Source organism: Takifugu flavidus, chromosome 20 (genome assembly GCF_003711565.1).
Source record: "Takifugu flavidus isolate HTHZ2018 chromosome 20, ASM371156v2, whole genome shotgun sequence".
NCBI classification, from domain to species: domain Eukaryota; kingdom Metazoa; phylum Chordata; class Actinopteri; order Tetraodontiformes; family Tetraodontidae; genus Takifugu; species Takifugu flavidus.
This window is the reverse complement of record NC_079539.1, coordinates 11,732,133-11,745,912: the sequence shown is the minus strand read 5'-3', so window position 1 is coordinate 11,745,912 and position 13,780 is coordinate 11,732,133. Positions and strand designations below refer to the sequence as shown.

General features: G+C 43.6%; 1 protein-coding gene across 18 annotated transcripts in view; it reads right to left on the bottom strand.

Annotated features, from left to right (window-relative positions):
• Window positions 1–13,780, bottom strand: part of LOC130516790 (transcription factor 4-like) — a 128,606-nt gene that overhangs the window by 56,013 nt on the left and 58,813 nt on the right. For all 18 annotated transcript variants that reach the window (XM_057018033.1, XM_057018036.1, XM_057018035.1 and 15 more), the window contains one exon: window positions 12,446–12,504. In XM_057018033.1, coding sequence (XP_056874013.1) covers window positions 12,446–12,504 — 59 coding nt within the window. The remainder of the gene's footprint in view (window positions 1–12,445; window positions 12,505–13,780) is intronic.

Here is a 13,780-nt window from a genome sequence, read left to right as displayed (position 1 = left end):
CAGGACCATCTCTCCGGCAACCAATAGACACACCAAATACTCTGTCTGTCTCTCTGTCTGCATCTGTACCTGTTTGTCTCCATCACATGTCAAATATTATAATATTACTATTGTAAAAGTGACAAACTCAACTCTTCAAACAACATCTGTCCTCACTTACATGGTGTTGCCAGTCGGACACAGTCAGAGCCTATCAAAGCCCTGCGGTGTCCCTGAATGTCAAAATTAATCTAAAATAAAGAAAATAAAGCCAATGTTTCAGCCTGGGCCCTCTAACAAGGAAGCGCAGTGATGTTGACGTATTACACCGTGAAAACATCATTTTGGGATGAAGTTAATGGTTCGGGTGCGTTTATAGGACTCATGTCCTGAGCCACAAGCAAGAGGTTCCTCTGCAAACACAACTGTTGTGCTAAACACTTAAATAGTTGTTGTGTGGAAAACACAGCAAGGATGAGTGAGTGAACGGGCAACGGCCAATGATTATGAAGAGATGTCGGATCAATGAGCCTAAATTCCAGATTATCCTTCACGTAAAAAAACTGCCAACATGTTGCGGAAAAAAAGATTTTCCACATAAAATGTATGAATAATGAAATTATTCTGGTTGACCCAAAAGTTAAAAGTTAACCCTCTGTTAGCATTCTGAAGAAGCATGAGAGAGATGGAGATATAGAGACTGAAAGAGCGAGTGAGACAGAGACAAAGAGAGAGAGGAGAGAGAGAGTTTCTCGGAGCTGCGCTGCAGAACGCAGCTGCTCACGGAGACGATATTAACTAAGATAGATTAGAAACAGAAAAAGACACATGGGACAAGAGGGAAAAGAAAGTCTGAGGAGGAGAGAGAGAGACGTGGAAAAGCTGATACAGAGAAGAGCTGGACAAACAGGCAGATGAAAATAGGAGAATCAAACATTTGGAAGGCTGACTGGGGAGCATCATAGAGCAGTTACTGCTATGATACAATCTGTGTGGAGATAAAAGCAACAAAGACAAAAATCAGACAGATAATTAGGTTTGGACATTTGTTGATAATGTCTAGTGTCTGAGCTTTTTATAGGAAAAAGCCTTCCAGCTTTTCATGACACAACTCCAGTCTTTTGTTTTGTCAGACAAGTGTCGTAGCTGCTTCATTCTAAAGCTGACAAATAAAGATCTTTGGCGCGAAACACAGACGTTTCACATTGTCCTTCCTGTTTCTGTCTCCTAAATTTACTCCAACCTTCTGCTGTCATGTGACTGAGAAAATAAAATGTGCAGATGCCATCAATTTCAAAGAGAAAGAGATAGAGAAATGGAGGGAGGGAGGGAGGGAGGGAGAGAGGGAGAGAGGAGGGAGATAGAGGGAGGGAGAGAAGGCAGGAAGAAGTCATTAATTACCAGGAAGTGCTGGCGAGGCAGCGGCGCACCTGTACGCCAGCTTCACTCCAGCTGACACACGTATAGATATACACACCTGCACACACACACACACCACACACACACACACACACACACACACACACATACACACACACACATGCTCACACTCCTCTGGGAGTGACAGCCTGAGGCTATAACCAGAGGAACCAGGCAAAGCTGATGCAAAATGTGGACCCGCCGAAGAGTTTAACTGCGTATCCGAGCAACAGCTCAAATATGGAGGCGATGTCGTTATTTTCCCACTGTTTTTAAAGTAGAAATGTTCACATTCTTGTCCCAATTATATGTTAATTAATTTTCTTTAAATTGGCTGATGGATTAATTGTCATCTGCGTGGAATTACACATCGTCATTAAAGGCGTGCGGTGTTGCTATCACTTTAGCGACTCCGCTGAGAATTGTTACACTGAAATTAACACGCCGGAGGATCCTGAGGCACCATGAACCAGACTGTCCACATAAAGGAGCACAATCAGCTGTTCACCGTAGTGAACTGGTATCACTGAGGCCAGTGCGTGCATGTGTGTGTGTGTGTGGTAACACCTAATTTGCCTCCTGTAACTTTTAGTCCTAGAAAACTGCTTTATCTGAAGGACACACCCTTTAGAATATTTAAAGGATTAAGGCTTAAATAGTTTTTTTTAAAAAAAAAACCATATTAAAGAGGACTAAAAAGATGAAGAAACAGAAACTGGTAAAGTATCACTGTAGCAGCAGATTTAGTCACCTTGAACAAAGCGCTCCGCTGCCATGGTTACAGACTAATAACAGCAGTTATCAAAGCAGCATCAACAATTTATTAATTTACGACAACCAGGTGCATTATGTGATGCAGTCGGGTTGGTCAGCTGACACTGAGAGTGAGGCAGCCAATCAACACCCAGAAGACTCATGACAACACAGAGGAGCCAATCGCATCCTCCGAAACACCAGCTGCTCAATCACAGCCTGAGAAGTGACGGATTGACTCGCAAATGACACACGCACGCACACACACACACACACACACACACACACACACACCACACACACACACACACACACACACACACACACACACAGAATTTAAAGCATTTTTCCTTAATTAGAGCTCAACGTTTGACAAATAAATAGCAATCATTTAAGAACACTAAGAGCTGAATCAGACAGCAAATTACACTCGACTATATCTGGCAGCAGCCTGTACACCGCTACACGAGAGAGGACAACTGGAAACTGCACATAGACTCAAGCTTTTTATACCTGCTCCTCGCAGATAGAGGAAATCGTCACAGCTACGAAGAATAAAATGTTAACAAAGTCGAGTAGTAAAGGACTGAGGAAGCGAGACATAGATTTGTATACCATAAAAGAGTTAAGTTAGGAGGATAAGTTGAGGGAAAATATGAGAAGGAAGAATATAAATATTGAAAGACAGAGTTGGAGGAAGACCGATGTAGGGATAGAAAAAGGCAAGAAATAAACACAGAGAAATAGAAGTGGAATAGAAAACAATATCAAGGGTCTCAGGGATTAATGGTAAATGGAATATTTACAGAGATTAGGTTTTCTTCATCCACTTCCTACTTTTAAAACATAGATTTATCCATTTCAGTCCAATCATTATACTTCTGTTCAAGTTTGAAATAATTTATAGAAAACTGTATAACAGTGTAAAAGAGAAATAAAGGAGTAAATTCAGAGCAAGAGGTCAAGAATGAGAAAGAAAAGGAGATGATAAGAGAAAACGCAATGGCTGAAGCAAACAAGTCAAGTCAGCAAGACCTGATGGATGGGAAGAAGAGCAGAGAAAGGAAGAAAGGAAGCCAGAATGATTGAAGAAGAAAGGGGAGGAGATGGGAATAAATGAATGATAGATGGAGAGACAGATATATATTTAGAGATGAAACAAGAGATGAAAAGGGAATGTAAGAAAGTTCTCCCTGCGGTGCCATATTGAACTGATCACTCCATCAGTCCCAGCTGCTTTTACTTTGTAGTCGTGGATACATTTTAGCCATTATAGCAGGAACAAACACAGAGCAGAGTCAAGGAACAAAAACAGACTCTGCTTTTGAACTAATCACGTCAGTAGGGTGCAACTGATCTGCTGTCAGAGAACCTCCGACAGGCAAGTCAAGAGAACAAAAGTTCCCCCAAAACAGACCCCAGGTTCCACCACCACCAAAGCAGAAATCACCAGAATTACCATGGTGACACGCCACACCATAGACTCTTATAGATATATTTCCTACATTTATAGACTTTACACACACACACACATATATATATATATATATGTGTGTGTGTATGTGTGTGTGTATATATACACATGTATATTTATATATATATAGTGGTAATCCTACAAGATGGCTACAAGATGACAGGACAGAGGTGCCCAAGAAATATAACAAACTGTCCACAACTGAGGGACTGGAGACTGCTAAGCAAAGACTCACAGCCCTGGCTACTCGACTAAAGAGGTACACAAGAGAAGTGGAGGCAAGGAGAATAAACAGTCCAGCTAAATCCAGGTGAGACTGAGCAATACTGGAAGAGTATCCGGTAGAAAGAGGCAATGCACAACACTAATACCCAATGGCTACAAGACCTACACTTAAGAGCACAGCCAACTTCCAGAACAGGACCCAGTAGGCATCACCTTAGCAGACATCCAAACAAGAGTGTCCAAAATGAAGAGCTAGACAGCACCAGGTGCCGATAAGACCCACGCCTACTGGCTTAAGAAGCTGACTGCACTCCATGACCGCCCGGCAGCACAGATGAACCAGCTGCTAACATCAGGGACCCACCCAGCGTGGCTAACCCAGGGCCAGACAGTCCTCATAATGAAGGACCCCCAGAAGGGCACAATACCATCCAACTACCGGCCCATAACCTGCCTCAGCACCACATGGAAGTTCCTATCAGGCATTGTAGCGGCTAAGATCAGTAGGCACATAGAGCAATACATGAGCAGAGCACAGAAAGGAATAGGCAACAACACCAAAGGTGCCAAGCACCAGCTACTGGTTGACAGGGTAATCGTCAAGGCCTGTAGGACGTGGTACCAACTTGTGCTCTGCCTGGATTGATTACAAGAAAGCCTATGACTCAATGCCGCACACATTGATGGATGACATCAAGCTGTATGCCAAGAACGAGCGTGACATTGACTCACTGATTCACCTCACTAGGATCTACAGCAAAGGTGGATAATATCTAGAAGAGGAGAGGTGATCACAACTGATGGGGTTGAACTACCTGAAGGGAACATCAAAGATGTGCAGAACAGCTACAAATTCCTGGGGATCCTGCAGGCAAATGGTAACCATGAGGAGGCAGCTAGGAGGTCATCCACAGCTAGATACCTACAGAGGTTAAGGCAGATCCTGAAAAGTCAGCTGAATGGTAAGCATAAGATCCAGGCCATAAACACCTACGCCCTGCCAGTAATCAGATACCCTGCTGGCATAATACCCTGGCCACTGGAAGAGATACAAGCCACTGACATCAAGACAAGGAAGCTCCTCACCATGCACGGAGGGTTTCACCCCAAGTCCAGTGTCCTGAGGCTGTACACGAAGCAAAAGGAAGGGGGCCGAGGACTAGTAAGTGTCTGAACGACTGTCCAGGAGGAAACAACAAGCCTCCAAGAATACATCAAGAAGATGGCCCCCACTGACCCACTGCTGAGTGAATGTCTCAAGCAACAAAAGCCCACCAAGGAGGAGGAACCTGAGGGGCTATCATGGAAGGACAAGCCCATGCATGGAATGTACCACCAACAAATTGAGGAAGTGGCTGATATCGAGAAAACTTACCAGTGGCTGGAAAAGGCTGGACTGAAAGACAGCACAGAGGCACTAATCATGGCTGCACAAGAACAGGCCCTGAGCACCAGAGCAATAGGGGCCAGGGTCTACCATACCAGACAAGACCCCAGGTGCAGCCTGTGTGGAGACAGTCCAACGTATCATTGGACCTGAGACAGTCCAACATATCACAACAGGGTGCAAGATGTTGTCAGGCAAGTCATAGATGGAGCAGCATAACCAGGTGGTGGGCATAGTGTACAGGAACATCTGCACTGAGTTTGGACTGGAGGTCCCAGGGTCCAGGTGGGAGACACCCCCGAAAGTGCTAAAGAACAAGCAGGCCATTCTGTGGGACTTGCAGATCCAGACTGACAAGATGGTGGTGACCAATCAGCCTGACATAGTGGTGGTAGATAAGGCAGTGGTGGTGATAGATGTAGCAATCCCGAGTGATAGCAACATCAGGAAGAAAGAACACGAGAAGCTGGAGAAATACCAAGATTTGAAAGAGGAGATAGAGAGAATGTGGGGTGTGAAAGCAACAGTGGTCCCAATAGTGATTGGGACACTAGCGGCAGTAACACCCAACCTGAGTAGATGGCTCCAACAGATACCAGGAACCACACCAGAGATCTCTGTCCAGAAGACCACAGTCCTAGGAACAGCTAAGATCCTGCGCAGAACCCTCAGACTCCCAGGCTTGTGGTAGAGGACCCGAGTCTGAAAGAGGCACCGCTCAGGAGGCTGAGGAAGAGATTTTTTTTCAATATATGTATATAAATATATAAATTTAGTACACTTGAACAAGCTCCACCACACAGTGCACGCTTGTGTGTGTGGGTGTGTGAGGGTGATCAATAGTTACAGAGATGTCATTAACTGAGGACCACAAATGACTCTAAATGACAGTGAAGAGTCTCTGTGGTCCAACAGTGGGATCCAGTTAATGCGTGTATGTGTGTGTGTGTGTGTATGTGTGTGTGTGTGTGTGTGTGCGTGTGGTATCTGCTGAGCTACCATTAACATTCAGATCTAGTTAATATTCAATCACCAGTAATAAAGGTGATAGATAAAGTGAGATATTGTCTCAACGTGTGGAAAACAGAAACCAAAACTACCTCCATACTTCTAGTTCAACAGGAAATCCTCTGATTCATGTCCGTACGTCACACCTGCATTCAGACCAACGTATTGTATGCCAAATATAACAGGAGCATGGAACATTTTGAGACTCCCGAACATTCTAGCTCTTCCCAATTTAGGTTTTTCATTCAATTATATACAGAAACAGAACAAGCATATTCAGATATTTGACACGAGGCTGAAGTGAGAGGACCAGACGATCAGGCCGTCAATAAACCGATATCAGGTGCTGAGGAGGGAGACATGATGACCCTCCATCACGAGAGGCACAAAATAATGTACAGCAACACTGCAGATAGGAGCTGTGCTACTGCATATCAACAACATTGAGAAGAGCTGAAGAGCTGAAATAAGGAATGAGACACGACGATGGTGACAGATGCTCCACAATCACGACAGTGTGTCAGTAGAGAGGCCCGCAGGGCAAAGGTCAGTGTGTTTAGAGAGCCCTCAGAGTGTGTGAAGGACTCGTTCAACTCACTGAAGACTGATGAGAACTATTGAGGAGGGAGAGGAGGAGGAGGAGGAGGACACACCTGCTGCTGCAGACCGCGTTGCACATTCCAGCCATGAAATTAATCCTGAGAGGAGCTCAGAAGTTCCATTAACATGACACAGTTTGGAATTTCCATATTATTGAATCACATTAGAGGTTGAGAGTTGAGTGTAAAGGTATGGATATAGAACGCTATATACAGATATACAATTTATATATTTATATATGTCTGCTTAAATGTAAATGTGTGTGTGTTTGTGTGTGAGGGGGTGGGGGGGGAGATAAACCTGCATTTTTATAAGTGAATGCAACTTCTAAGCTCTTAAAATCTGGCAAAACTTCAAAACAGAGCATTACGCTTTTCTAACTGACTTTCTAACTGACTAACAAATGCACACACACGCACGCACACACACACACACACACACACACACACAATAGCATATAGTATATACAATGTAGAAATATGTAGAAAACAGCTCATCAATCAGGTTAAATGCAAAAGAGCTTCTGTGGTTGTTAAACATGAAGCAGGTGGACAGTGTGTGTGTGTGTGTGTGTGTGTGTGTGTGTGTGTGTGTGTAAGCTGTTGTTAGGGGAGTTCAGGTGACACCTCGACACAAATGAGGCCACAGTAGTTGCACTAAAATGAGAAGAAATCCAAAACCCCACCAATAACAATAAAATACATGGACTCATGTCTCAGGTCTTCTGGATTGATTTTTCTTTTGTCCTCTGAGGCAGGAATGAGTTTCAATTTACAATTTACTATGGTCCTCCTGGACCACAGGCAAAACTTCAAAATGGCCAAATTGCAGGATGGTTCAGGTGGGAAACGGCCCAGAGCCCAGAACGAGCCCAGCCAGAGGGGTTTGACCAGAGTTCATGTCTTGTGGACAGAGTTGTCAGGTGATGTTCCTACTGAGGCCCGTTTTATGTAGTTTTGGGGTCACACCCCTGCATGTGCCCATCACTCCTTCTCCACCTCCTTCAGCTGCAGGCCTCTCACCTTCCTCCTTTCTGATGTTGCTGCCTACAGAGACAGTGATTACGACCGCTCCAGAACAGATGCTCTGCACAGAAGCTGGAATCTACCAGAGAACACAAAACCCCAGACGGAGGCTGCACCGGTGTGACTCGCAGCAGCAAACTGCTGTTTTCAGAAGCATAATGAAGTGAATAACATCGTTCACAGGAACATCTGCACTGACATCACTTTGGAAGGTCTTCCAACGGTCCTACGCCAGTTGACAATCCAGACTGATAGATGACAGAAGGAACATTAGAATATGAATATCAACAAGAATAGAAGAGAAGAGGCAGGGAACATGTGGAACATGAGGACAGAAGTGGTTCCAATGGAGATAGGTACCCCAAACTGGAAGAGTGTTTGTAACTAAAGACCAGAGCATGACGGGATGAAAATATTATCCCAACCGGACCAGATGGGCCTATTTAAGAGAGAGTAAGAAATAGAGACCGAGTAAATAGACGTCAATCTTTTTACAGTGATTTTAGTGTGTTAGTGGTGCCACAGTGCTGATGGTGGTGCTGGGGTGCTTGGTTCAGGGCTGAGAAGGGGGGCTGGGTTCAGTCGTACCTTGGCATTAGGCCACAGTTCCCAACCCCCACAAACCCTTCACAGCTAGGAGAAAATCATCACCCGGATCCCAGCTGCTAATATCACAATTAAGTGTGGACTGGTTTTTTTTATCCCTGTTAGTGCACGACCTGATAGCGGATCATCACACTGATTTACTTTGTCTTATTGAGACCTGGCTTCAGGAGGAGGAGTATGTTACCAGCCCAATAGAATCTCTCAGAATGCTGGTCTACTTGTGGTTCCCAGAGTCTCTAGGAGTAGAATAGGGGGCCGAGCATTTAGCTACCAGGCCCCCCTGCTATGGAACCAGCTCCCTGTCCAGGTACGGGAGGCTGACTCCATCTCTACTTTTAGGATCAGACATAAAACCTACCTCTTATTGTTACTAATTCTGTTTCAGTTACTACCATAGGCAGACAAACTATCATACTTAGGGGGTCGCCTAATCATTAGGTCACATCTTAGCTATGCTGTTATAGGCCAAGGCTGCCGGGGTCCAGAAACATGATCACCTGACAGGCCTCTGTCACCCCACTGGGTCATGGTTTCCTCTCCTCTCCTCTCTCCTCTCCTCTCCTCTCCTCTCCTCTCCTCTCCTCTCCTCTCCTCTCCTCTCCTCTCCTCTCCTCTCCTCCTCCTCCTCATCAAGTAGACTAGTTATGCTGATTCTTGTCTAGTTTTTCTGCCCTCCCCTTCTGTATTCATTTACAGGTATCGCCGATTTCGGAGCTGCATGATGACCTCCGGCCCCGCTGACCCACTCGGCCGGCGGCTTGCATAAATAGTGTATTTTTGTATGTGTTTCTGTGCTCTGTGCCTCTCCTCTCCTCTCCATTATATCATCTACCTGTCCTCCCCCCTCTCCTCTCTTCCCAGCCGGCCATCAGCAGGAGGGTCCCCTTACATGAGCCTGGTCCTGCTCAAGGTTTCTTCCTGTTAAAGGGGAGTTTTTCCTTGCCACTGTTGCTTGTCTGGGGTTAGGCCCTGGGATTCTGGAAAGCGCCTTGAAACAATTTTGATTGTAAAAGATGCTATATAAATAAAGATTGAATTGATTTGATTTGATAAAGTTAAAGTTGTTTTAAAAAAAAAAGAACTAATAGATGTGCAGCATTGCAAATCTGAGACTGTTGTAAAGTAAATAATGATCTTAACCACTTTACAGGATGAAAACATCACAGGTGTACTCAAAGCTCATACGGCACTTTATATTTATAGGTATCATGACACACTGTAATGAGAAATATGGTCCAGCTATCAAAGAGATCTGGATTTTATAAATTTGTAACTCCAAGAGTATAATTTTCCTGTATTCAAGTGGTTCCTACTCATTTAATTTTAGTTATTATTTTTACTTATTTTTTTTTTTTTCTTAAACTAAGAGCTGAGGAGGTGATGCCAGAGGATTCTGGACTTCAGCCCAGCACAGAATATTATCTTCCATTTCCGAACAATTTCCATCAGGAGCCATTCAGACTGTGGAACAGGATAATTGGACAGCAGACCAGGAGGAAACTGGCTCGAGAGGCAGGAATGTTTGATTTAGTCCATATTTAGTCCTCTACAGTCTGCTGTAGCCTGGTACAAAAGCCACAGCTGGATGGATGAGTAGGTGGGTGGATGGAAGGATGGATGGATGGATGGATGGATGGATGGATGGATGGATGGATGGATGGATGGATGGATGGATGGATGGATGGATGGATGGATGGATGGATGGATGGATGGATCACCAACAACACTATTTAAGAGAAAGAAATGTTATAAATAAGATTTAATTTTTAGGATGAAGAAATAAGGTCAGATGGTGATGTGAAGGGAGAGGAACTGGACCAGGAACTAGACCAGGAACTGCATTTGAGCCTCTCAACGGAAAGATGTTTGCATGCACACTGTTTTACTACAACCGACACAGTTGGCATGAAGCAGATATGACCAGCATGTTCTCTGCTTCTGTGTGAGCGCTCTTTGTTCTCCACGTTGTCATGGCCAAATCCCGTCCTTGGAAAGAGAAAACATCAAAACCAAAAAGCAGGAAGGTCTTTTTTCCCCTGAAGTCTTGAAACTACTACAACGTCCTTCAAACACCACACTGGGGATTTTTAGTCATTTTAGTTTTCTCTCTGTCTTCTCTTTTTTCTCAAGGCTCCATAGTAATGGTTGCCTAGTTGCCGGGGGCAACTAGATTTGGCCAACCGTCAAACATTTAGCTTGGTTTGATTGCCCTGTTGGCAACACTTCTCCAGTTAAAAGACAGGACCTCTGTGTCTCTCATCACTGACCGAGGGACCAACTAATGGATTGTGCAAAGACTTGAACCTCTGTTCCAAGTCCGGTTTCAAACAGTCCATTTGCTGAGCAGGGGTCTCCCAAAGACTGTGGTTCTAGAGCGGATCCTGGAATACGACTGCAGCCCACAATCGTCACATTTAGCCTCCATGTCAATCAGGAGATAAACTAAAACATCACAATACTGAATATTGTGTTATTGATGTGGTTTTGATAAAAGCCACTGTTGTCAGGACGAACATCATGTGATGTGACATTCAGAACCACAGTGTGTGTATTCAGGGGGGCCTCAGAGTCACTGCAAAACACCAGCACGCTAATATGGTGCATTCTGATGTTGTTTGGCTATTTTGATAACTGATGGAAGGTTTTCTCAGATCACAAGAACATAAAACATGTGAAAAAGATTTATAAGTGAGTTAAAAATTCCAATTCTTGATTCCATAATCAAAATTTCAAGAATTGTGTTTTTTTGGGGGGATTCCTGCATCTCATAAAGGGTTTACAAGCACAATAATAGATCATTACTTTAAGCAACACCAACAGTTCAGATGCATCTATTTTATTTAGTGTCTCATGTTTAAAAAGATTAATATTTCACTTGGACTAAGGATGTATTTAGATTTACCAGAGGAGAGAATTCCTGAGTAAAACATGATCCCTAAGCACCGAGCAGCTTGTTCTGCAAAATTAAATTAACAAAATATATCAGCAGCATCTCAAAAGTCTTTTACCACAACTTTGATTTCCATAAATAGGGAAATGGATTTCTTTGATCAGCTTCAATTAATACAGACCAAAGAAAGAACTGTGTCAACACATCTGTCGGCCGGCTCTGAAACGCAACGTATGTGATCATTCCGTCCCTTTCAAAAACCTGAAGGTAATCATCAAATCATAACTGCACATCAAGCTCTGCACTGTTTAATATTCCACCGGCAGAATCAAACGCCAACATCTGTATGTTTAATTATCATTATGCATCTTCTCACGGATGCATATGGACCACGGGAGCAGAGCTGGAAGATCACAGTGCACGTTCAAACCAAGCCACCACAAACACCTGGCACACTCCAGCAAACACAATAGGAATGAATAATATTTAAAGGGTAAAATGAAAAAATACCCACGGTGACAGATGTTGCGAGAGGGCCGATTGTCTTTTTATCATGTCAACATTAAATAGCCGGAAGATGCAGTTAAGAAAAAGTTTTTAAAACATTTTAAAACTTTTGCTTCAAATATTCACAGTCCAACCCTCCCATTTAAAATCATATTAAAGGCATAAAGTCTGACTGGACTTGAATTCAGGACTTTAGCCCTAAAATCACAAATGGTTTATCTGTGGCTATTGTGTAAACACACTGCTAATATCTGCAGGATTCAGGGTTCTAAAGTCAGACGATACTGATTGGAATGTTAAAAGAAAACCCTAAATGGCTCAGCAAAAAACAGCAGATGTCATTTGTAGACGTTGTTTTACGCTTATGTCACATGTGTTTGCAGATACGCCATAGGAAGTGACTCCTGATGTACGGTGTTTCGTTCTACGTGCATGACTGCTGTGAGACTGCGAGTATTTAAGAGTCCAATAATTGGCTGCATGTATTGTAGATAAAATGGCTTTGCAACAACTCTGCACAGAAAGGTGTCAGGACGCATAGCAGAAGAGAACAGAAGATAGTTCCAGCTGACCTGGTGACAGTGAGGGTTGGATTCTCTGCCGTACGAGTATGAGCTTCTCTCTGTTTTACCTGCAAGAGAACATGGAGGGAAAAAAGAGGCAGTTATTCAAGCATATCAGTCAATCGATCAACAAAAATGAATAACTGCTTTATAACAATATATGAAATACAGATACAAAACCCAACGTGATGTATTATCAATATGTCACAATATCACCTCCAAAGTGGGATAAACAGGGATAAAAAAAACAGTCCACACCTCACAACTTACTTTAGCTCCTTTATCTCATTCCCTAACTAGCACACAATCATATAAAATGTATTATTTTTTTTGCCAACTCTCTCGCATAGAGCGTGAGTCTCACATAATTGGCACAAATCTTCACCTCTACATCTGACACATTTCCTAGACATGAGAAAAGCATCCTCCCCATAGAACATCTTTGGTCAAACACGTGTTTTACTGAAATCAGACATAAATGCAGGCCAAGGATTGATCAATTCATGACAAGAAGGTGAGGCTTTACTTGGCAGGTACCCCAGCCTCATTTTAATACACAAACTGAGAGCGTCTTGCTGTGAAACAGGTGTCTGATGAATCCTGAAGATGCGTGGAGACAACAAAGCTAATTTCCTCTCCAGCTTCTAAACAGGCTTCCCTCTCCTCCGAGCTGTGGGACCACTTCGAGCCTATTTTTTTACCACACAACCCTTCTTGCCGGATAAAACCTTAAATCTTCAGCCAGTCTAAATATCAAACCACAGTTAGTGCGTAATTACATTCTGCGGTGGCTGCAGCCGTACGAGACGAGATGAAGGGCTTTATATTGAGAATGTGCAGAGCAAAATGAAGCATGTACGTGGTGAAGGGTTTGAATCAGGTGTGCATAGACCAGTGCTGAATGCACGCCAACATGCTAGTCGATGCAGAAGAGGCTGATAATTACAGGCATACAGAATGTGCATGGGTGCGTGCGCGTGTGTGACAGCGAGAGAGAGGGAGAGAGAGAGCAGTTCAGCATCAGCTATGACTGATGCCAGCTGGACTGGTTTGGCAGATATACAAAGACTCCCCCACACACACTCATAAAGTAGAAATCAGTGATGCAGATAGACACATGCAGACATGTAAATGACTCCAGTCCTGTTTATAGATGAATGTACACAGTGACACCTACATACAAATGAACAATGTGATGAAACACTATCCCGCCAGAGAGGGACAAGGCTCACATTGAGCTCACTCATATTAAGACAGCAAAGCAGAAGAAAAAGAGCATCAAAACTCTTTTAACGTGACTAGCGAGAGGCTCATTAACATAAAATAACCCAAACACACACGACA